The 26093-nt window shown below is 39.5% G+C and overlaps 1 protein-coding gene across 2 annotated transcripts in view; it reads right to left on the bottom strand.

Moving 5' to 3' along the window:
• Window positions 1–26093, bottom strand: part of METTL24 (methyltransferase like 24) — a 163473-nt gene that overhangs the window by 93600 nt on the left and 43780 nt on the right. For both annotated transcript variants that reach the window (XM_088840636.1, XM_055432956.2), the window contains exons 3-4: window positions 14480–14619; window positions 4219–4447 (exon numbers count right to left, since the gene is read on the bottom strand). In XM_088840636.1, the coding sequence (XP_088696762.1) occupies window positions 4219–4447; window positions 14480–14619 (369 nt within the window). The remainder of the gene's footprint in view (window positions 1–4218; window positions 4448–14479; window positions 14620–26093) is intronic.

Raw genomic sequence — 26093 nt, 5'->3', positions numbered from 1 at the left:
TCAAACCAGTCAATCCTAAAGGAAATCAACCCTGAATATTCATTGGAAGGAGTGACGCTGAAGATGAAGCTCCAATACTTTGGCCACCTGATGCGAAGAACTGACTCATTGGAAAAGACCCTGATGCTGGGTCTTTTGAGGGCAAGAGGAGAAGGTGACGACAGAGGGTGAGATGGTTAAATAGCATCACTGACTCAATGGACATGAATTTGAGCAAACTCCGAGAGATTGTAAAGGACAGGGATGCCTGGCGTGCTGCAGTACAAGGGATCACAAAGAGTCAGACACGACTTAGTGACTGGAAAACAACAACAACAGGCTGTGCACAAACTAAAACTATATTTTAAAAAAAAATGAAAACAAAGGATTCTATAGTAGCATTTCATATAAAACTAACCCCTCTCCCCCAAAAAAAGCTGGTATGGCACAATCAACAGCAGACAGAACATTAAGGCAAAAGGGATTTCTAGAAATAAAAAGAGACATAATATATACACATGGTGGAATGTTTTTCCTGTAAGTGTCTATCATTTTCCATTTCCAACAGCAAAGCATGAACAGTATTCCCAATAAGCATTTCAGGGTAAGGGAGTATCGACATATTGCTTGTATGTGCAAACTCGATATGCAAGAAGTAAAGGGAATCTTTTTGTGGTTTAATTTCAAAGTTCGTATTCTGTTAAACACAGCACCAACCACACAACAGAACTGTTGTTTTGTAATTAATGGTAGGCTCTCTGCCCAGGGAAGCAGAAAGTGGCATTCCCTTCAGAGTGCAAGGCAGCACACAACCTTGGGGACAGAGTCTTGGGTAAGGGAGGACTTAACTCCCAGGGCTGAACAGTCAGGAAGTCCAGCTCCAGCTTCATCACCTGACTGGCATCCCCAGCCACAAGGTCTACATCTGCTCTGTATTGCTTCTCAGCAGCTTCTTTCATTTGCATACAGCACAGTATTTACTTTCCACACAATCGCCAGCAAAGCTGTTTGGTGCCCTGAGTCAGTTAACAACAATAGTCTAAGACCAAGTCTGAAGGACCAACTCCCTTCAATTTCACATAAAGATTTCATTAAAAAAAAAAACTCTTGACTAGCATTAGGTGTAGTTAGCAATTTCCAGAGAAATCACTGATATATTTTCCCTGGAACAAAGAAAGATAAAAAAGCTTCTATAAATTTTAGTAAAAACTTACTGAAATTATTAGAGGGGTGGGATGGGGAGGGAGATGGGAGGGAGGTTCAAAAGGGAGGGGATATATGTATACCTATGGCTGATTCAGGTTGAGGTTTGACAGAAAACAGCAAAATTCTGTAAAGCAATTATCCATCAATAAAAAATAAATTAATAAAAAAAACTTACTGAAATTATTCATAAATAATTTCAATTTACAATCAAATGACAAATTCACTCCAGGCACTCTGCTGGAAGTTTTCATCCTGTGTTCTCTGCTCTAATTCTCAGAAACAATCCATTTAGGTAGTATCATTGTCCCCATTTTACTGACAATCAAATTGAGGGCCAGAAACATTAAATGACTTGCCTGAGGACCCATGCCTCAAACCTAGAGTAATGAGCCTTACAAAGGTAAGCTCTAATGTAGTCCTGTTATTCATATTATTATCAGCATGATTATGACTGAAAATAATTTCTCATTAACCAGCCTGGATCATTTAGGGATACTCTGTGTAATAAAGTCTTATGATTAATATAAGCAGAAACCTCAGATTCAGTATTTCTAATCACATTCTGGAAAAATTTGGATGCATAGTTACAGCAATAAAACTCAGCCAAAAGAAGACAGTTAATCATTCCAAATAATGCTGAATCCAGGTGATATTATTCCCTGACAGAATGGGCTTCTCATGCACACGCTTTGCTGATGCAGCTGCTTCTCGCTTGATGCTTTAGAAAGGTTTTTTTGATTTACGGTTTGAAGTTAAAATTACCAGAGAGTTTTAAAAGCAGGATGAAAGCCATATGCATCTTACTGTCACCATCTTAAGACTCTGCCTTTCATTTTTGCCTACATTTTTGCCTGAGTGACTGGAATCTAGGTATGGGTAAAGATAAGAAAAATAACCGCTTAAAATGGAAAACATCACAAACTATATGAGATACTTTAAAGTTATGAAGTGAAAACAAAACAACAAAACCCCTTTGGTTTCTATAGTCACTTTCAGGAAAAATAAGTGAAGGAGGCAAGGCAAACACTGACATTTTTTAGTGTTTTTCCTATTTGTTTTCCCTGCCAGAGGTTCATCCTATTTATCAGGGTCTGTACACATGCTGAAAAATGAAAACAGACCTTGTCTGCTGCAGGCCAGAACTGAGGTTTCCTTTTGTCTGGCACCACGTAGCTCCTAGAAGTATGTTCCTAATGGAAGCAATCATTCACCAATGGCTTCAGATTTCGTTGTTTTTGTTGTAAAGCATTCACCCCCAAAAAAATCTTTATGAAAGAATATCAGTATCTTTTAAATGTTCAACAAGGGACTTTTTTTTAAAGGGGAAAATACATACGTGGCAATTCTGAGCCAGATCATTTTCATTATTTATGGGGTTTTCTTTCCTCCGTTTTTTTTATTGTGGTAAAATGCACATAACATAAAATTACCACCTTAATCATTTTTATATGTCATTATTAGTGTTTTCAATAAAAATAATAGCCCTAGGAATATATTAAAAAAATCCTTTAAAACATTTTTCTTTTTTAGGAATCTCTGTAAATATTTCTTCTGTGTGAGAAGCAGTGTTATAAGAGGCATGATATTTTATCTACAGCATAAAGGTTTGCACACTGCAGCTCCCATGGAGTGAAAAAATTCAGGTGTCTACCTGGTAGACATTTTTCATACAATATGTGGCACAGATAAATTATATCCACAGAACACTTTTTGAAGTCTCATTTTATCGTCACATTTATCAAATTTTTGGCTAAAATATTATCAAAAAAAGCAAGATGGTTTTGTGTTTCACTCTAGATACTCAGTCTTTTCTTTGAAGAAGAGGGGTGGAGGACCAGGGTATAAAAAGCATGAAGGCAGAGCAGTAAGACTCCTAAATGAATGCAAAGAACGAGTAGTTAGCTCTTTGAATAATCTAGAGTTGACATGTCAAAGGGTCAAGGCAATAATCTTCAGTCACACACACAAAAAAAATTCTATGAAGGTAACAAACAGCAAAAACAAAATAAAATTCTTATCCCCAAACTCCTATATGTGTTTCATTAAGGCTCCTAACTATTACATGCTAGTTACTCTCATTGGCAAATCAAAATACAAACACAAAATTCAAAACACATGTTAAAAGAACACCAACTTCTTTGAAGTTGTTCTTGAAGAGGTTCCTGCTGTCCAGTTAAAGACAGTTTTTGTTTTCTGGTTTTTGGACTTTTTTAAAAGAGGAAGCTGAAGAAAAGGGGGAAGGGGAGGGAAAAGAACGATGCAGAAGTCTTTTTATTAAAGATCAAGCAGCCAATTCAGGTTTAAAATTGAATTCCATATATATACTGTGTCTCAGGAACACCCATTCTGGCACGTCTTAAATTACATGCCATCTCTGGGGATAATAAGCCAAGGGAGGCCAAGCCCAAGAAGGGTTGGCAATCAAATGTAAGACAACAACACTCGGGAGAATTTCTCTAGCATCTAGAATGCAGTTGGTCACATTTACACTAAAAACTGCTTTCAAAATACAGATTAAGTTTCCTTTTGCTATCCATTCACAATAAAATATTTGTAGAGATTTGACATCTTTTGATTTAATTGTATCAGTTGCAATACACATAATGTCCATTCAATTTTATAAAGTACGTTTTAATCAAAGCTACACATATTTTCTGGCCTTTAAGAGCCTGGAGACCCAAAATCATTGTTACAACAGTGAAAAACATGAACCTGGCTCTGATTACTTTTTGCATTTGAAGCCGATATAAATAGTTTGCTCTGTCGAAATTTAAAATCAACTGCTAAATGGAAATGGTACTCTTGAGCCCACCATCAGAGTTAGTTTATTATTCTCCTTGCCGAGTCTTGGTCAAAACCTTAAGCACTACTCTAGAGCATACTCGCCAAAACTTTCTATTTAAGGAGCTGACTCTATAAATAACGATGAGGTTAAAACTGAACTTTCAACTATCCAATCCTTGATTTACATTACAAAAAAATCAGCTTATGAGTTTGTTCACTTTAACTATGAAATCACATGAAAAATCTGACCTTGTGATGCCCAAATTCATTCAAAATGGTCCCCAGTTTTCTGGTGCTGCTATACGGTTTTTGGGCAGCAACAGCTGGATGGGGGTCCCGCCAGTCGATGGACAAACGGTGATACCAAAGACGCTCACTTTCCAGAATATGAGCTGATTTAACACTAGGATCAAAACGATGCACTTCACATCCATTGTTGGCCATGCCAACCTCAAAATGGGTATCATCACTTCCTAGGCTGTAAAGAAAGAGGATAGAAATAAATAACAAAATATATAATGGAGAAAAAGTGTTAACTGACAAAAATGATAGTGCCACGGCCAATTTTCTTAGCCATATCAAGCCTTTTCCTATTTTAGAACATGGCTGGTTATACATATTCAATAAACCTTCCTTCACAAAAAGCATTAAAGCTAAAAGCTTCTGGATAAAAGAAAAGAGAGAAATTAGGTGCTAAATGCAGACTAGAGAATCACATGTTCAAACATATAGGAGCATATCAAATTGATTTTTTTTAAGATATAAGCTATAGTATCAGTGAAACAAAGACTATCTAGTCGTCTCAGAAGATATTCTCAGAATATGTCAAAAATAAAAAGTCCAAGCATCAGTTCCCTTAGGGAGAGGTGCATTCTGCTAACGAGGTAATTTGTCTTCCTTGTAATGACCATGGTGCTGTGCATGCAGTTTGACTTAAAACAACAGCTGCTTTCTTTAGAAATGGGGTGCATTTTAAATAGCACAGTTAAAGAAAAAAGGCAGACGTATGTGGTTCTACTGAATCTGGTACTCAAGAAGCAAAAGAGTTATATCACCTCAATGCACATAAGCGAAGGGAAGAAATTAGGAATTAATTGTACTTAAGTACCCAGTTGGAGAAGGCAATGGCAAGCCACTCCAGTACTCTTGCCTGGGAAATCCCATGGATGGAAGAGCCTGGTAGGCTGCAGTCCGTGGGGTCGCTAAGGGTCGGACACGACTGAGCGACTTCACTTTCACTTTTCACTTTCACACACTGGAGAAGGAAATGGCAACCCACTCCAATGTTCTTGCCTGGAGAATCCCAGGGACGGGGGAGCCTGGTGGGCTTCCATCTATGGGGTCACACAGAGTCGGACACGACTGAAGTGACTTAGCAGCAGCAGCAACTACCCAGTTAGGTAACACATTGTGGAATATTCATATACTTACAAATTTCTAATTTACTGAGAAATATTTCTTACTTAGTGATGTAAGATTCATAGCTTTGATTAAAGTATCATTTTGAATGAAAAACATTAAATTAACCAAGAGAGGATGATTTTTTTAACAGTGAGTATGACTCTTCTGCCCAAATACTATATTTAGATGTGATTAAAGATACCAAAATCCCCAAGTACCTATAATGCATTGGCCAATCTTGAACCCAGTGCAGAAATGCATCATTCTTTTAGACTCTACTATTTTAGACTATTTTATCATTTGGAAATATATAAGCTCATTAGATGACAGTTTAGTTAACTGAAATAAGTCTTCAGTGCAGAGATCTTCCACTTAGACATTTTTAATATTCTATTTGCCTTGTCCTTTCTTTCCCTTCATTCCCACTACATTGCTTCATTCTCACTGGACCCACGTCATATCAGTCCTCTGCTGTTCTTCAGCTCTAATTCACTTGACACTTCTGGCTAGAAAAAGATTCAGCACTCTTCTCGCCCTCCCATTCCTTCTACCCAAGAGATCCTGTTTCCTATATTGAACCTCTTACTGAGCCCACACAGCTCAGACCACCATAATCTCTATCTGAGCTTTTTACCAGTTTGTTCATTATCTAAGCTGGGGTTGCAGGTTGACTTGCTGGGCATAACTCTTCACCCCTTCATCCATACTACTGCCATGCTCATCATGGATGGAGTGTCCTTTCTTGCCCCTGGATTTTTTGGCTTGAGTATGTGACTTGCATTTTAGAAGAAAGGGACATGATGCTAGTCCTGATCCTAGGCTTTGACCACTTTAGTTTACTCTCTTGTACCACTATTGTGATTAAAAAACATACCCTGGATAGTTTGCTGGGGTCATCAGTTCAGTTCAGTTCAGTTCAGTTGCTCAGTCGTTTCCGTCGCTCAGTCATGTCCAACTCTCCGCGACCCCATGAATCACAGCACGCCAGGTCTCCCTGTCCATCACCAACTCCTGGAGTTCACCCAAACTCATGTCCACAGAGTCGGTCATAAAAGAAACTGAAAACAAGAAGCAGAGCTTCCCCAGACAATCCACTGACCTTCTATGAAACACAGAGCTACCCTCAGCCATCTCAATAGCTAACTGACAAACCTGGCATTAAATGTAAATCCAAGAGTTGCAATAGTAAAAGTGAAAGTCAGTCACGTCCAACTCTTTGCGACCCCATGGACTATACAGTCCATGGAATTCTCCAGGCCAGAATACTGGAGTGGGTAGCCTTTCCCTTCTCCAGGGGATCTTCCCAACCCAGGGATCAAACCCAGGTCTCCTGCATTGCAGGCACATTCTTTATCAGCTGAGCCACAAGGGAAGCTCAAGAATACTGGATTGGGTAGCCTATCCCTCCTCCAGGGGAATTGAACCAGGGTCTCCTGCATTGCAGGCAGATTCTTTACCAACTGAGCTATTAGGGAAGCAATAGATACTACAAAGCATTTTTTAGTAGTCAGATCTGTTTCTATATAGATCAGAATGTTATAGAAATCATCTGTCCTAAAAGATTTTTCACATAATTGAATTTATCAAAATTTAGATGAGCAAACTTGTATTTTCATGGAAATATGGAACTCAACAGAAAAACGGACGTTTGGCAGCTTTACTAAGAGATCAAAACACTAGTCAAAAAAGTACTCATTAAATATAATTTGTATATAAATTTTCTAGAGTAAAGAAATGTGAATGATTTATTTCTCTTTGAATTTTCAGAATATCATTTCAGGAAAAGATCTTCCACTGTAAAACATGTATGTATTTTAATCAAGGCCTCAAAAAATTTTAAGAATTAATCATATACAGATGTATAACTAATTTTTAGTAAGCATTATATTATACGTTGGTATGTTTTCAATTTAAACAAATTTCTTATAGTTAAAAAAATAACAAATGCACTTTAAAAAGTTCAAGGTGTGTATAAATATGTAAAACAAAAAGTAAAAGTTTTTTACCACTAGAATTTTAGCCATCAATTTCCAGACATAATCACTTAGCAATTTTTTGTGTATCCTTTCAGAAATTTTCTACACGTGTACAAGGATTCTCTATTAGAAATATCGTAAGTACACATATACATGTATAAGTTAGTTATTAGATGATGAGGAACTATTTTGGGTGATATACTAAATAACATGAAACTACTGAAATTTGCAAATTTTTTGTTATGCTATTTTTACTGAATAAAATCCACTTAATTTAAATATATAATATGCACTATATTGAAAAGTAATAAACTACATTTATTTAATCAATGCCTGAATTCTTATTTTCCTTTATTCAAAATGGTACTTCTTCACACTTAGCTTAATAAATTAGTCAAGTTTGTGGCAGGAGTAAAAAGCAAAAGGAAGAAAAATTTAGATAGATATACATAGGTGTTGCAAAAAGTGGCCCAAAGGGGTAAAGTCAAGATTCAAATTCAATCCAGGCAGTTCCAAAGCATGTGCTCTTTACACTCTACCTCACTGCAAATATGTGCAGGACACAGAATTATGGAAGGAATATTTGTGAACTTCAGTTCAGTTCAGTTCACTCGCTCAGTCGTGTCCGACTCTCTGCGACCCCATGAATCACAGCACGCCAGGCCTCCCTGTCCATCACCAACTCCCGGAGTTCACTCAGACTCATGTCCATCAAGTCAGTGATGCCATCCAGCCATCTCATTCTCTGTCGTCCCCTTCTCCCGCCCCAATCCCTCCCAGCATCAGAGTAAACTGTCGGCTACTAGACTAAAGCTCCATAAAGTAAAGGACTGTGTCAATCTTGCTTATTTCTGAATCCTTAGTGCTAAGGGGATAGATGAATGATGACAGACTAACCTACAAAATGCTGCACTAAGTGAAAGAAAACTATTAGGTAGGGCCTGGAATTGCCAGAATATACAGTCCAATATCCAACATGACACGGGATGGGCTATATTTCATTGACATATTCATTTATATTAACAAATATTTAACACTTTATATTTTCAAGACACTATACTAGACATCAGAGACAGATAAATTAACCTGATGCTTGATCTGAAGAAACTCATAAGTAGTAAAGAAGAAATATTTTTGAACAAATATCTATAATAAACTAAAATAAAATTATTATTTATACCAAAAATGTATTTAGTCTGTAAGGAAACTATTTTCTACTCTTATTTAACTGAAAAGAGAATTCACTGTGGAAAAATTTTACTTTATAGAAATTTTTTAATATGTATTTTATGTATATATTATAAATACAGATCATGATCGGATGGCTTCTACCTTAAGGTTTAAGATAGTTGTTCTAGTTCCTGCCATCATAACTGCATTCCAGCCATCAGGAAAAGTAAAAGGGGAGGTGAAAATCACATCCTTTCCTCCTCATGGCATGGCCTGGAAATTGCACCTATCACTTGCACTCATATCATATTGCTAAAAGCTAGTCACATAGCCTCTTGCAGCTGCAAAGAAGTCTAGAATATGCAATCTTTGGCAAGGTGACTGTGTGCTCTGCTAAACTCGGGAGTTCTTTTACCAAAGAGGAATGAAACATTGAATATTGGTGGACAACTAGAAATTCCTCCTACAAGCCATTTTTGAAACAGGCAAGCTGTCAATACATATATTCAAAGATACAAGCCTTCATGAACACTGTAACCTATCCCTCTATATGGATGAGAGAATAAATTATATAACTCATGCTTATATGAACAAATATTAATATTATTCCATATATGTTGATGTAAAGGTTTGAGATAACAACAAACTCTTCAGCACAGAAGGGTTGTCAAATCTGAAGGATTTGTTGAAGAAATAGGAAGGTCAGTTCAGTTCAGTTCAGTCGCTCAGTCGTGTCCGACTCTCCGCGACCCCATGAATCACAGCACGCCAGGCCTCCCTGTCCATCACCAACTCCCGGAGTACACTCAAACTCATGTCCACAGAGTCGGTGATGCCATCAAGCCATCTCATTCTCCGTCGTCCCCTTCTCCTCCCGCCCCCAACCTTTCCCAGCATCAGAGTCTTTTCCAGTGAGTCAACTCGTCTCATGAGGTGGCCAAAGTATTGGAGTTTCAGCTTTAGCATCAGTCCCTCCAATGAACATCCAGGATTGATCTCCTTTAGAATGGACTGGTTGGATCTCCTTGCAGTATAAGGGACTCTCAAGAGTCTTCTCCAACACCACAGTTCAAAAGCATCGAAGGAAGGTAGGAAGGGGCAAATTATAGGGCTAAACACCCAAAGGTAACAGAATAACAGAGTAACCATCTTGGCCCTCCCCTTCTGATGTCTCAGAGAGCAACAACCAGGATCCCTAAGTGTAGCTGTGTGGGTTGTACACTAAACCACTCTAGGGGGCACCACTCCTAGTCTTCATAATGATTATCCAGCAGATGGTAGTAAAAGTTCTTGAGGGAGGAGATGCCTTTTCCCACATGCATAAAAGTGTCCCTTGGACTAGCTACAGTACTGGCAACTGCATGCCCTTTGATGCTACTGAAGGGTAGAAGGGATGTAGGTGGCACTTTAAAATCCTTGATTATTCTTTTAAAAATACTTCTAGGAGTATTAGGGTAACTGTCCTTTATGTTCCCTAAGGTGCAAAAACTCAGAATATAAACACATGAAGAGAAACTCAATATTATCAACTAGTAGGAGAAACAAAATAAAACTATAATGAGATACCGTTACACAGCTACTAGGATGGCTATACACAGAAAGACCAATAATAGTAAGTGTTGATGACAATATGGAGAAATTGGAAGCCCCATAGACTGTTGGAGGGAACATAAAATGGTATATAACCAAGAGATATGAATACATATGTCCACACACAAAAATCCATACATGAACATTCATAGCAATATCATTCATAGTAGCCAAAAGGTGGAAAAAACCCAAATGTCTACAAGCTGATAAATGAATAAATAAAATGTGGTATATCCATTCAGTGTAATATTATTTGGCAGTAAAAATGATTGAAGTACAGATACATGTAATAACATGGATAAAACTTGAAAGTATTATGCTAAGTGAAAAAAGCAGTCAAAACACCACATATTAAATGCTTCCATTTACATGGAATGTCCAGAATAGGTGAAACTATAAAGACAGAAAGTAGATTAATGGTTGCCTAGAAGTGGGAGATGAAAAGAAGGAAGTGGGTATGAGGAAATTGGGAGTGACCACTACTGAGTACTGGCCTTTCTTTCTTGGGGTGATGATAATGTTCTAAAATAGACTGCGGTGACTAGAAACCATTGAATCGTACTCTAAACAGATGAACTGTGTGGTATGTGAATTATATCTCAATTTAGAGCCGATTAAAAAACTAAAAAAAAAAAAAATCAGACCATATATAGGGAAAGTTTTTAACTCTCATCATTGAAGACAGAAAGGTTGTCTTACAAATAAGACAATTTGTATTTTCCTCAGGAATATCAGTCATCCTTTCCTCATTCCAGCAGGAACCAGAGAATCTGGACAAATAATCACCTAGATCCATAAACTGCAAACTACCAGAGAGAAAGTAAGTGTGTGTGCTCAGTCACTAAGTCATGTCTGACTTTGAAACCCTATGGACTGTGGCATTCTAGGCTCTTCTGTCCATGGGTTTCTCCAGGCAAGAATATTGGAGTGGGTTGCCATGCACTCCTCCAGGGGATCTTCCCAACCCAGGGATCAAACCCACATTTCCTGCATCTCCTGCACTGCAGAAGGATTCTTTTACCACTCTCAGAGAGAAAGTAATAGGTTTTCCAAAGCATAAATGACAATGAATAGTGGATTAAAATATTTTATAATTATTCATTTTTATTAAATAACATTGCATAAAATGCCAAAATTTCATCTAAAACATATATTCTTAATAGGAATGATATCATCCCTAAGCGGTAGGGGGGCAGGAACTGATTCTTGAAGTATATGTTTAAAGTATAGATAATATATATATTATGTAAATAGATATAGTGCATAGTATTAAAATTTCATAGGGAAGATGATTAGGAAAAAAATTGTCTTTTTTAAAAAGAGTCCTTGGGACCATGATTTTCTAATTCCTCATTCATATAAAAAATGAGCTCTTACTGTGTTAATTAAACTATTAAAAGATAGAAATTTTGGCTCCGGAGCTCATTCATTCCTCTTGAAGGCTCAGGGTAACCAGAAGCCCCAGATTTTCTGCCTCAGATATTGGCTCTTGTTGCCTAAACCACATATCAAGTTTTCTTGTCTCATGCTGAGAATTTATGTCTTAAAACCAAATGGTACATCATGGCAGAAAACTAAAGAAGAGGCAAAAAAGATTTATCTACATATTATCCCTTCTCAAATTTTCTCCTCTACTCCCACTCATACCCCTGAAATATAATTTTTTATATAAAGGATTAAAAGGTGATTTTTCCCAATTCACTTTAGCTACCATCTTCATTCCTACCCCATCTCCCCACCATCACCCCTCCACCTCAAATACAAGAAGACTTGCAGGGCAGACCCCCATCTGAAGTGAAGCAATAGACAATATTATCACACAACCTCACAGCCTCTTCTCACTTAACTTCTCTTTCCCCTTCTCCATAACATAACCTTCCTTTTCAGTGCCTTCCCCTATCTTAATTGGTCTATTCTATCCCTTTTCAAAACTAAAATGGATCTGCTTTAAATTTTCAACTGAACTTGACTCAGAGTACACTGCTAGAAAAATTCTTTTACATTAACTGCAGAATAAAAAGCTTTGATTCCTAGTAAAGAAATTTCAGACATTAGAGAGAATGTAGAGGTGATACCTCCTTCATTTCTTGGAGGTGGAAGAAAGGTAGGACACAGATCAGAGAAGGGTATTCAGCCTCTGCCTTCTGATCAGCATGTCCTGAGATCCTTTCTTCCTCTCACTCCTAGAAGGTCACCTCCAGCTGCAGCTTCATTCATTACGCTCCGTTAGGATAGGAATGGCTAAGCACAGCAGTGGCTTGGATGGTCTGCTGCTGCAGCCCTGGCGCTTAGAGCTTGGGCCTGAATGTGGGAGCCCTCCTACATTGCCTCCTGCCCAGCCCATCTATCTCACAACACTCCCAAATGTTTCTGCTTCATTTCAGAACCACCACTTGTGGCCTGGGTCTCTTTCTTCCCTCAGCATCAACTGAGATGTTGTCAGTTGGCTATTTACCTTCCCCTGAAGCAAACACTTCACCTGAGAAGATTCTCAATCCCGAGTAATAGTACAATCAACATAAACACCCATAATCCAAAGCATTCTTTTTTAGGGCATAAGAAATATTTTCTTTAGTTTCCAGTTTTCAATTAGAGCATTGTTGGGTTTTGAATCAAATGTTGGTCCTTAAAACCAATCCATTTCTTTTCCCAGTAGAATTCAGCTGTTCCTATCTGCTCTTTACAAAGTTGATTTTGAATAGTGAACATTTAAATGAAAATAAGAAACTACCTTTTATATGCAATAATCTGAAATTTTACAGCAGAACGACTTTATCTAATGGCTTTGAAGTATAAGAAAAGCAAAAAGGAACTTGAAAAATTTCTCCCAAAACAGCTTTCCCAGTTTTGTTTTACTCAGTTATATGCTTTAAATGAAATTATTCCAGGGTGTAAAATATTAAGGAAAACATAAAGACAGTTTGGAGCAAGAAAATAGGACCAAGCTGAGATCTTTAATTTGCATGTAGAACTATGCAATTATTTTTATGACCTACTTTCATGCATTTTTAATATGATATAAAATAAACTCTATTGTCACAACTTCCCATTCTTTCTCCAATCTTGCAGCATAGCTGGTGGGCCTCCAAGAAAAAAAGAGCTCTGTTCTAATCAACTGGCTAAACAATTCATTTCCTAATCTTCAGCCTCCTAATTTAATTCATGGCAGAACCAGCTTCCCTCCTGAGTCTTCTTACCTCAGGCAATGTTTATGTAGCAAATATATATTGAGTGCCTACTGTGTACCACACTTCACTGATATACACCATGGCTCTTCATTTAACCCATAAAAGAATGTTTCCATTATCCTGAGACTCTTATTTGAAACCTCTATTTGTTTGTTTTTTAAATCCACAATGACTACAACTAAGAATCCCTGCTTGGTAAAGTTTGACAGCAATCATGATCCTCTGTGCAATTAGCACCTTTGAGTGAGCCTCTGTATCCAACCAAACATTGGCTCTGAACCCTCATCATCTAGGAATCTGGCTGGCAGTTGTCACTCATGAGCCTGAATGTAAACTACAGAGGAGATGAAACCTATTGGTGAGGAACAAACATAACACTTGTGAGGCTCCCAGTATTTTGGAAAGGACTCCAGGGATCTTGCCTGAGAAACTAACCACACAGCTTCCAGAGTCAACACAACAGGATATTCCAAACAAAAATAGCCCTCTCCTGCCTTTTATTTTTTGTGAGATATACATAATTTGTAAATTTTCAGGACTGTTTATATGAATACTGATGCACTGAGTAAAATAGTCTCATTATTTTATACATACCCTTTCACAACAAGCCCTCCAAATCTATTTGAACATTTAAGTCATTTTCAGCCTGAATAACTGAATATCAGTATCTCCCACAGTTTTGACAAAACCTTGTTATTTTCACAGGCGCTCCCTCTTTTTATTTATTTATTGTTTTAGTCTAAAAGTACACACATATTTACCATTGGCATAAAACAAAAAATACAACAGAGGCCACTTGTCCTGGGTCACTCATCATAACTGTGTATAAAATTTCTAATATACTCACTGTCATTTTTTTTTCCCTAGGGGCATTCTTAATTTTTTTCTGTTTCTAATAAGAATGCTCTAATCCTAGCTGAGAATCATGGGCTTCACCAAGGAGATCATCATTAGGCTGAAAATGGAAGTTGTCAATTTACTACCAACAGAATGAGAAAGTGGCCCTGGCTGTTGGTGCTCTGCAAGTGCCTAAGGTTACATAACAGACAAGACGAGTCTGAAATGATGGCAGGAAAAGAAGCAGAGCACCTGTTAAACCCTGCAACCATTCATAATTTGTCTTGCTGAAAAAACCTTGTCTGCCTACAGAGTGTTTTTTGTTTTTTGGCTGTAAAATGTACTTACCCTAACGAATAGAGGCGGCACTGCTTGTTGCGGATTTGATGAACTAAGCCAAACCTGTCATCAAGACAGATCGACCAGGGCTTTTTTATAGGGCTGGAGTCAGTAGCCAGGCTGTCTGTGCTCATGTGATCACACGCAATCTGTAAGGATTGGAAATCAATGTGAATAATTTAAAGTACTGGGTGATAGATGGCAGGTAGAGACTTACTGCTTTCCCGGTCACTGAAAACCGTAACGGGAGAGTTATAGCCTTCTCCACTGATAACCACGCCCCCTCCCCAGGGAATCACAGGATTGTTGTAAAATGTTTGGAGGAATTTCAAATACTAGATTATAGGTAACCTCATGGAGATTAGAGGCAGGTTTGAAGGGAAGTTAAGAACTGCTATTTAAAAAAAAAAAAAAAAAAACTGCTATAGCCTTTTGCACAGAGTATACAGAGGACAACAAATCAGGAGCAAGGATGGCAGAGAGGAGAAGCCAGGAAAGGCTCTACAGAGGTGTGTTAGTCTTGGAGGAGGAACAGAAGTTGAATAAGAGGCTGAGACCAAGAAGGGCACTCCAGACGTGGAGAACAGTGCTCCCAAACCACAGAGGTCTGTTACTCATAGCATTCCTATTAGAAGTTGTGAGATATGGCTGAGGGCATGGATCTTAGAAGGACACAAGATTATTTACTCCTTATCTCAGGCAGACAAGGTTAGGCCAACATGTTTCAAAAAGGTAGCATGGGTTAATCAAGGTAAACAACAGATCAGAGGTCAAGTGAGAATAATACAAGCCCCAACTAACAAGATAGTACTGTCTGTGATACACTTCCAATAAGCTTCCTCCTGCGGGGATGGGCAAGGGCCCCAGATGGGAAGGAGGCTCTTCTTGATCTAGCCAGAGCACCTCTCTTAACTCATCCATCAAAATTAGATAAGAAAACCAAAGGGAACATGTATCTAAGTCAAGCGGAAGGAAGCCAGTTTCTAATTTCAAATGCACATTAAGTAAATACACTTAGAGAGGAATTCTGACTTGTATTTGAGCCTGACACAGTATGCATGGCTGAGGCTGTTGGAACCAAAGAAAACAAGTTCTGTGGCCAAGGTATTTATCTTACCAAGCAACAGCGTTTCCCTCTAATCCCTCAAAACTCTCATAGTCATCATGATGCCCCATGAATCATGCAGCAGTTCTTGCTGTCACATCACAGACAACAGACCCCTCCAGAGGCAAAAGATGTTTTGAGTTTCACTGCTTTAACTCATTGGGAACATGATAGTAAACGATTTCTTTCTTAAGAAGGTACTCTAGGCTTGCTCAGTTCTTTATTTTCCAAAATGTTAATCTGAAAACAGCATATATGTGGAGCCAGTGTCTCCCTTATTTTTGCTGTAATCTAGGGCTGGCCTGGCAAAATCATCCTAGCATTATCAATGACTGAGAGAGAGCTTCTTGCTAGAATTTGGACCTTTTACAGGAAAACTTAAAAAGTGAAATAATAATATTTATTTGTTCTTTTCTTTTGATGAAACAAAAATTCAAATTTTAAGGCAATAAAAATTTCAACATAAAGTTTTATGATCCACCACTCGCCTTGTATGTGCAGACATCATTAGTGAACTTTATGTACAATGCCAATATATCATTTTCCTTAAAGAAGCGACTGGTGCAGAATAGACTGGGTCAATTAACCTGGGGAGAATCTGGGCCTCACTTAATGGAAGTTCTTAGCTTAAATAGGTACGTAGGACTTTATTGATGTTATTAGCTTTATTACTTATATTCTATTTTACAAGATTATTATTTCTTGTACTAACAATAAACTGTGGAAAATTCTTCAAGAGATGGGAATACCAGACCACCTGACCTGCCTCTTGAGAAACCTGTATGCAGGTCAGGAAGCAACAGTTAGAACTGGACATGGAACAACAGACTGGTTCCAAATAGGAAAAGGAGTACGTCAAGGTTGTATATTGTCACCTTGCTTATTTAACTTCTATGCAGAGTACATCATGAGGAACGCTGGGTTGGAAGAAGCACAAGCTGGAATCAAGATTGCTGGGAGAAATATCAATAACCTCAGATATGCAGATGACACCACCTTTATGGCAGAAAGTGAAGAGGAATTCAAAAGCCTCTTGATGAAAGTGAAAGAGGAGAGTGAAAAGGTTGGCTTGAAGCTCAACATTCAGAAAACAAAGATCATGGCATCTGGTCCCATCACTTCATGGGAAATAGATGGGGAAACAGTGGAAACAGTGTCAGACTTTATTTTGGGGGGCTCCAAAATCACTGCGAAAGCTGATTGCAGCCATGAAATTAAAAGACGCTTACACCTTGGAAGGAAGGTTATGACCAACCTAGATAGCATATTAAAAAGCAGAGACATTACTTTACCAAAAAAGGTCCATCTAGTCAAGGCTATGGTTTTTCCAATTGTCGTGTATCGATGTGAGAGTTGGACTGTGAAGAAAGCTGATCGCCGAAGAATTGATGGTTTTGAACTGTGGTGCTGGAGAAGACTCTTGAGAGTCCCTTGGACTGCAAGGAGATCCAACCAGTTCATTCTGGGGGAAATCAATCCTGGGTGTTCATTGGAAGGACTGATGCTAAAGCTGAAACTCCAATACTTTGGCCACCTCATGCAACGAGTTGACTCACTGGAAAAGACTCTGATGCTGAGGATTGGGGGCAGGAGGAGAAGGGGACGTCAGAGAATGAGATGGCTGGATGGCATCACCGACTCAATGGACATGAGTTTGAGTGAACTCTGGGAGTTGGTGATGGACAGGGAGGCCTGGCGTGCTGTGATTCATGGGGTCGCAAAGTCGGACACGACTGAGCGACTGAACTGAACTGAATGTGTGACTGAGCCTCCAATAAAATTAATGATGATTAGGCAATTTAAAACTATTGACAAAATATATAGTCCCATAAGATCAAAGATTGTAATAGTGTAACTCTAGACAAAACAAGAAGTAGGCATTTCCTAGACCATAATAGACTAGTAAGACACATGGTCCAGAGGTTGATGGCCAAGTCCAGTAATAGCACATTGAGTAGGCTAACAATGAAATCCTTGACTGACTTGGGAATAAGCATTCCTAATGCCTTGGGACAAGCTTGCCATGAAATGCTTCCAAAACCTTGGTCAAAATTAAGACCAAAAGGGAAGGGACTGTAAAATAAAGAATGTTATTCATTATATAGTTTTATAAGAATCAAGTTATTTGCCACTGCAGTCACTGACCTACAAAACACCTTGAAAGGAATTCAGAGCAAAAATCAGAATGAGATATTCTGTGCTCTGGAAAAACTGGCAGAATAGGCTTTCAGATAGTTAGATATTTTCAGGGGATAATGTTTGAGTCCAGTTTCCTGCATCTTCCCATACTACAAAAAGCACTATAACCATTAACTAAAATATATGTTTTTCACTATTAATAATAACTTTCTACCAAGATGTGTACTTGAAACAGGCACATGCCCTGTTGTCAAAATCATATATCTACCAACCTCTCCACTCAGAACAGTCCTCAGAAGCTGAGAGACCATCTCCAAGCTTATAATTCTCAGTTTGGCTTATAAAATTTTCAATTTCTTTCTTATACTGACTATCGACTAATTTTTGTCAATATACTCAACCCAGTTTTTTTTCTACTTCTCAATCTGCAATCACTGTTCAAAGGAAAAATAATAATAGAAAATGAAATTGAATCTTCTCCCAAGCAACTAGTAGAGAGCACATTTTTATTAACTGGATCTGTCAACATGTCAATTTGTAGAATTCATCTCCTACTATTCCCCAACAAATAAATGGAAAGTATGCCACTGCCTCCCAATTCTTGTCCCCACTCACCCATCCAAAGGAGAGGGTGCTAATCTAAGAGTCAAAACTCAGTGTTCATCAACCTTGTTCTTACTAGTAAGTATGTTGTGATGCCTTAAAACTTCATTGGCACTCGGTTCCATGCCCTGCCTCCTGCAGTCAGTTAGTTAGACCCAGGGCAGTTTGGTGAGTACCAAAGGCATGCCTGGATCTCCTAAGCCTGAATCATTTATTTAAATGGAGTAGCCATCATGGTCAACAAAAGAGTCTGAAATGCAGTACTTGGATGCAATCTCAAAAATGACAGAATGATCTCTGTTCGTTTTCAAGGTAAACCATTCAATATTACAGTAATCCAAGCCTATGCCCCAACCAGTAATGCTGAAGAAGCTGAAGTTGAACAGTTCTATGAAGACCTACAAGACCTTTTATAACTAATACCCCCAAAAGACGTCCTTTTCATCATAGGGGACTAGAATGCAAAAGTAGGAAGTCAAGAAACACCTGGAGTAACAGGCAAATTTGGTCTTGGAGTATGGAATGAAGCAGGGCAAAGGCTAATAGAGTTTTGCCAAGAGAATGCACTGGTCATAGCAAACACCCTCTTCCAACAACACAAGAGAATACTCTACACATGGACATCACCACATGGTCAACACCGAAATCAGACTGATTATATCCTTTGCAGCCAAAGATGGAGAACTCCTTATTGCCAAATTCAGACTTAAATTGAAGAAAGTAGGGAAAACCACTAGACCATTCAGATATGACCTAAATCAAATCCCTTACGATTATACAGTGGAAGTGAGAAATAGATTTAAAGGACTAGATCTGATAGATAGAGTGCCTGATGAACTGTGGACGGAGGTTTGTGACATTGTACAGGAGATAGGGATCGAGACGATCCCCACGGAAAAGGAAGGCAAAAAAGAAAAATGGCTGTCTGGGGAGGCCTTACAAATAGCTGTGAAAAGAAAAGAAGCGAAAAGCAAAGGAGAAAAGGAAAGATATAAGCATCTGAATGCAGATTCCAAAGAATAGCAAGGAGAGATAAGAAAGCCTTCCTCAGTGATCAATGAAAAGAAATAGAGGAAAACAATAGAATAGGAAACACTAGAGATCTCTTCAAGAAAATTAGAGACACCAAAAGAACATTTCATGCAAAGATGGGCTCAATAAAGGACAGAAATGGTATGTACCTAACAGAAGCAGAAGATATTAAAAAGAGGTGGCAAGAATACACAGAAGAATCAACAAAAAAAGATCTTCATGACCAAGATAATCATGATGGTGTGATCACTCACCTAGAGGCAGACATCTTGGAATGCGAAGTCAAGTGGGCCTTAGAAAGCATCACTATGAACAAAGCTAGTGGAGGTGATGGAATTCCAGTTGAGCTATTTCAAATCCTGAAAGATGATGCTGTGAAAGTGCTGCACTCAATATGCCACCAAATTTGGAAATTTGTGGCCACAGGACTGGAAAAGGTCAGTTTTCATTCCAATCCCAAAGAAAGGCAATGCCAAAGAATGCTCAAACTACCGCACAATTGCACTCATCTCACACGCTAGTAAAGTCATGCTCAAAATTCTCCAAGCCAGGCTTCAGCAATATGTGAACTGTGAACTTCCAGATGTTCAAGCTGGTTTTAGAAAAGGCAGAGGAACCAGAGATCAAATTGCCAACATCCGCTGGATCATCAAAAAAGCAAGAGAGTTCCAGAAAAACATCTACTTCTGCTTTATTGACTATGACAAAGCCTTTGACTGTGTGGATCACAATAAACTGTGGAACATTCTGAAAGAGATGGGAATACCAGACCACCTGACCTGCCTCTTGAGAAACCTGTATGCAGGTCAGGAAGCAACAGTTAGAACTGGACATGAAACAACGACTGGTTCCAAATAGGAAAAGGAGTACATCAAGGCTGTATATTGTCACCTTGCTTATTTAACTTATATGCAGAGTCCATCATGAGGAACGCTGGGCTGGAAGAAGCACAAGCTGGAATCAAGACTGCTGGGAGAAATATCAATAACCTCAGATATGCAGATGACGCCACCTGTATGGCAGAAAGTGAAGAGGAACTCAAAAGCCTCTTGATGAAAGTGAAAGGGAAGAGTGAAAAAGTTGGCTTAAAGCTCAACATTCAGAAAACAAAGATCATGGCATCTGGTCCCATCACTTCATGGGAAATAGATGGGGAAACAGTGGAAACAGTGGCAGACTTTATTTTTTGGGGCTCCAAAATCACTGTGGATGCTGATTGCAGCCATGAAATTAAAAGACGCTTACACCTTGGAAGGAAAGTTATGACCAAACTAGATAGCATATTAAAAAGCAGAGACATTACTTTGCCAACCAAGGTCCGTCTAGTCAAGGCTATGGTTTTATCCAGTGGTCGTGTATGGATGTGTGAGTTGGACTGTGAAGAAAGTTGAGCGCTGAAGAATTGATGCTTTTGAACTGTGGTGTTGGAGAAGACTCTTGAGAGTCCCTTGGACTGCAGGGAGATCCAACCAGTCCATTTTAAAGGAGATCAGTCCTGGGTGTTCATTGGAAGGACTGATGCTAAAGCTGAAACTCCAATACTTTGGCCACCTCATGCAAAGAGTTGACTCACTGGAAAAGACTCTGATGCTGAGAAGGATTGGGGTGGGAGAAGGGGATGACAGAGAATGAGATGGCTGGATGGCATCACCAACTCGATGGACATGAGTTTGAGTGAACTCTGGGAGTTGGTGATGGACAGGGAGGCCTGGCGTGCTGTGATTCATGGGGTCGCAAAGAGTCGGACACGACCGAGCCACTGAACTGAACTGAGCTCCTGGGGTATCTTTATTAAAGTGGTATGATGATCCCATTTGCTATTGTTTCTTTTTATGTACCCTCCCTGAGAACCTCCAAAAGACAGGGATGTCAACATCTGCTTGTTCATCATATCCTCCCAATACCATTTAAACCTAACTCTATCCTCTCTTAATCTTCTAGATTAAGAAGAGGTGGCAAGAATACACAGAAGAACTGTACAAGAAAGGTCTTAATGACTCAGATAACCACAACGTTGCAGTCACTCACCTAGAGTCAGACATCCTGGAGTGTGAAGTCAAGTGGGCATTACTATGAACAAAGCTAGTGGAGGTGATGGAAGTCCAACTGAGCTATTTCAAATCTTAAGAGATAATGCTGTTAAAGTGCTGCACTCAATATGCCAGCAAATTTGGAAAACTCAGCAGTGTCCACAGGACTGAAAAGGTCAGTTTTAATTTCAATCCCAAAAAAGGGCAATACCAAAGACTGTTCAAACTACCATACAATTGTGTTCATTTCACATTCTAGCAAGGTAACGCTCAAAATCCTTCAAGCAAAGCTTCAGCAGTATGTGAACCAAGAACCTCTCAATGTACAAACTGGGTTTCGATGAGGCAGAGGAACCAGAAATCAAATTGCCAAAATTTACTGGATCATGGAGAAAGCAAGGGAGTTTCTGAAAAACATCTATTTCTCTTTCATTGACTACACTAAAGCCTCAGACTGTGTGAATTACAACAAACTGTGGAAAAGTCTTAAAGAGATGGCAATACTAGACCATCTTACCTGTCTCCAGAGAAACCTGTGTGCAGGTCAAGAAGCAACAATCAGAACAGGACACAGAACAACTGACTGGTTCAAAACTGGGAAAGGAGTAAGACAGGCCTATATATTGTCACTCTGCTTATTTAACTTATATGCAAAGGACATCATGCGAAATGCCAGCCTAGATGAATCATAAGCTGGAATCAAGAATGCCAAGACAAATATCAACAACCTCAGATATGCAGATGATACCACTCTAATGACAGAAAGTGAAAAGGAACTAAAGAGCCTCTTGATGAGGGTGAAGGAGTAGAGTGAAAAAACTGGCTTGAAATTCAACATTCAAAAAACTAAGATCATAGCATCTGGTCCCATCACTTCATGGCAAAACAGAAGGGGAAAAAGTGAAAGGAGTGACAGATTTTAATTACTTGGGCTCCAAAATCACTCCAGATGATAACTGCACCCATGAGATTAAAAGACACGGCTCCTTAGAAGGAAAGCTATTACAAACCTAGATAGCGTATTAAAAAACAGAGACATCACTTTGCCAGCAAAGGTCCAGATAGTCAAAGCGATCTTTTTTCCAGTAGTCATCTACGGTTGTGAGAGTTGTATCATAAAGAAGGCTGAGTGCTGAAGAATTGATGCTTATGAATTGTGGTGTTGGAGAAGACTCTTGAGGATCCCTTGTACAGCAATGAGAACAAACCAGTCAATGCTAAAAGAAATCAGTCCTGAATATTCATTGGAAGGACTAATGCTGAAGTTGAAGTTCCAATACCTCAGCCACCTGATGTGAAGAGCCTACTCACTGGAAAAGACCCTGATGCTGGGAAAAAGTGAAGGCAAAAGGAGAAGCGGGCAGCAGAGGATGAGATGATTAGATAGCATCACTGACTCAATGGACACAAATTTAAGTAAACTCTGGGAGGCAGTGAAGGACAGAGGAGCCTGGCAAGCTGCAGGCCAAGAGGTTGAAAAGAGTTGGACACAACTTAGCAACTGAAAATATCTAGCCTCTCCCACCATATTTCTAAAGGTGTGGCCACCTACATCCTGATAGATGCTGCTGCTGTTGCTGCTGTTAAGTCACTTCAGTCGTGTCCGACTCTGTGCAACCCCATAGATGGCAGTCCACCAGGCTCCGCCGTCCCTGGGATTCTCCAGGCAAGAACACTGGAGTGGGTTGCCATTTCCTTCTCCAATGCATGAAAGTGAAAGTGAAGTCGCTCAGTCGTGTCCGACCCTTAGCGACTGCATGGACCACAGCCTACCAGGCCCCTCCATCCATGGGATTTTCCAGGCAAGAGTACTGGAGTGGGTTGCCATTGCCTTCTCCTCCTGATAGGTGAGGGAGTACTTAAAAAAATTTTTGAGTCCCACTCCATATCTATAAAGTCAGATTCCTTGAGTCTTATGCATGTGAACATGCACTTTAATAAACTCTCCCAGGTGATTCTTATGCAGGAGGTCCTGAGAGTTTCCTGGCAGCCTCTTGTAAAGATCCACAGAAATGTTCCAGATTGGCCTCACCCATGCCTTAGCAAATTAAGGGAAGAGGCTATGCTTGAACTAGAGCTTTCAACTGAAAACAGCAGCACCTCCAACCTCACCCCTAACAAAGGACCAGAGAGGTGACACTACAGTTATCCAGAGGCTCCCCAAGAGCCAGGTAAATATTAATGGTCAAGATTCAGGGCATTGAGGCTCAGCTGCTCCTCCTTTATGACCCTTAGGGAGTGGGATATTACCCTATTAAAGATAACACGTTCTTCCACAGACTTCCTCTTGTTCAGATATCCCTATTGGAAAAACATTCTTTTCCATTCAGTATCTGTTATTGTTCCCCTTTTCTCTCCTAGTGCAAACATATAACAAAGAAGTTTTTCCATTTTCAGTTCATTTCAGTCACTCAGTCATGTCTGACTCTTCGTGACCCCACGGACCGCAGCACGCCAGGCCTCACTGTCCATCACCAACTCCCGGAGTTTACTCAGACTCATTTCCATTGAGTTGGTGATGCCATCCAACCATCTCATCCTGTTGTCCCCTTCTCCTCCTGCCTTCAATCCTTCCCAGCATCAGGGTCTTTTCAAATGAGTAAGCTTTTTGCATCAGGCGGCCAAAGTATTGGAGTTACAGCTTCAGCATCAGAACTTCCAATGAATATTCAGGACTGATTTCCTTTAGGATTGACTGGTTTGGTCTCCTTGCAGTCCAACGCATTCTCAAGAGTCTTCTCCAACACCAAAGTTCAAAAGCATCCATTCCTTGGCATTTAACTGTCTTTATAGTCCAACTCCGGAGAAGGCAATGGCAAGCCACTCCAGTACTCTTGCCTAGAAAATCCCATGGATGGAGGAGCCTGGTAGGCTGCGGTCCGTGGGGTCGCTAAGGGTCGGACACGACTGAGCGACTTCACTTTCACTTTTCACTTTCACACATTGGAGAAGGAAATGGCAACCCACTCCAGTGTTCTTGCCTGGAGAATCCCAGGGACGGGGGAGCCTGGTGGGCTTCCGTCTATGGGGTCACACAGAGTCGGACACGACTGAAGTGACAGCAGCAGCAGCAGCAGCATAGTCCAACTCTCACATCCATACATGACTACTGGAAAAACCATAGCTTTGACTAGATGGACCTTTATCAGCAAAGTAATGTCTCCATTTTTAATATGCTTTCCAGATTGGTCATTGCTTTTCTTCCAAGAAGCAAGCGTCTTTTAATTTCATGGCTGCAGTCACCATCTGCAGTGATTCTGGAGCCCAAAAAAATAAAGTCTGTCACTGTTTCCATTGTTTCCCCACCTATTTGCCATGAAGTGATGGGACTGGATGTAAGCCAACTTTTTCACTCTCCCCTTTCACTTTCATCAAGAGGCTTTTGAGTTCCTCTTCACTTTCTGTCATAAGGGTGGTGTCATCTGCATATCTGAGATACTTATTGATACTTCTCCCGGCAATCTTGATTCCAGCTTGTGCTTCATCCAGCCCAGTGTTTCTCATGACGTATTCTGCATATAAGTTAAATAAACAGGGTGACAATATACAGCCTTGACGTACTCCTTTTCCTATTTGGAACCAGTCTGTTGTTCCATGTCCAGTTCTAACTGTTGCTTCCTGACCTGCATATAGGTTTCTCAAGAGGCAGGTCAGGTGGTCTGGTATTCCCATCTCTTTCAGAATTTTCCACAGCTTATTGTGATTCACACAGACAAAAGCTTTGGCATAGTCAATGAAGCAGAAATAGATGTTTTCTGGAATTCTCTTGCTTTTTTGATGATCCAGCAGATGTTGGCAATTTGATCTCTGGTTCCTCTGCCTTTTCTAAAACCAGCTTGAACATCTGGAAATTCACAGTTCACATATTGCCGAAGTGTGGCTTGGAGAATTTTGAGCATGACTTTACTAGCGTGTGAGATGAGTGCAATTGTGCGGTAGTTTGAGCATTCTTTGACATTGCCTTTCTTTGGGATTGGAATGAAAACTGACTTTTTCCAGTCCTGTGGCCACTGCTGAGTTTTCCAAATTTGCTGGCATATTGAGTGCAGCATTTTAACAGCATCATCCTTTAGGATTTGAAATAGCTCAACTGGAATTCCATCAGCTCCACTAGCTTTGTTCATAGTGATGCTTCCTAAGGCCTATTTGACTTTGCATTCCACGATATCTGGCTCTAGGTGAGTGATCACACTGTCGTGGTTATCTGGGTCATGAAGATCTTTTTTGTACAGTTCTTCTGTGTATTCTTGCCACCTCTTCTTAATATCTTCTGCTTCGGTTAGGTCCATACCATTTCTGACCTTTATTGTGACCATCTTTGCATGAAATTTTCTGTTGGTATCTCTAATTTTCTTGAAGAGATCTCTAGACTTTCCCATTCTGTTGTTTTCCTCTATTTCTTTGCATTGATTGCTGAGGAAGGCTGTCTCATCTCTCCTTGCTATTCTTTGTAACTCTGCATTTAAATGGGTATATCTTTCCTTTTCTCCTTTGCCTTTAGCTTCTCTTCTTTTCTCACCTATTTGTAAGGCCTCCTCAGACAATCATTTTTCCTTTTTGCATTTCTTTTTCTTGGGAATAGTCTTGATCACTGCCTCATGTACAATGTTATGAACCTCCATCCATAGTTCTTCAGGCACTCTATCAGATCTAATCCCTTGAATCTATTTGTCACTTCCACTGTATAATCATAAGGGATTTGATTTAGGTCAAA

This window comes from Moschus berezovskii, chromosome 10 (genome assembly GCF_049115385.1).
Source record: "Moschus berezovskii isolate FMDL1 chromosome 10, NW_MosBer_1.0, whole genome shotgun sequence".
NCBI classification, from domain to species: domain Eukaryota; kingdom Metazoa; phylum Chordata; class Mammalia; order Artiodactyla; family Moschidae; genus Moschus; species Moschus berezovskii.
The sequence above is the reverse complement of the archived record's forward strand: the minus strand, read 5'-3'. Positions and strand labels throughout refer to the sequence as shown.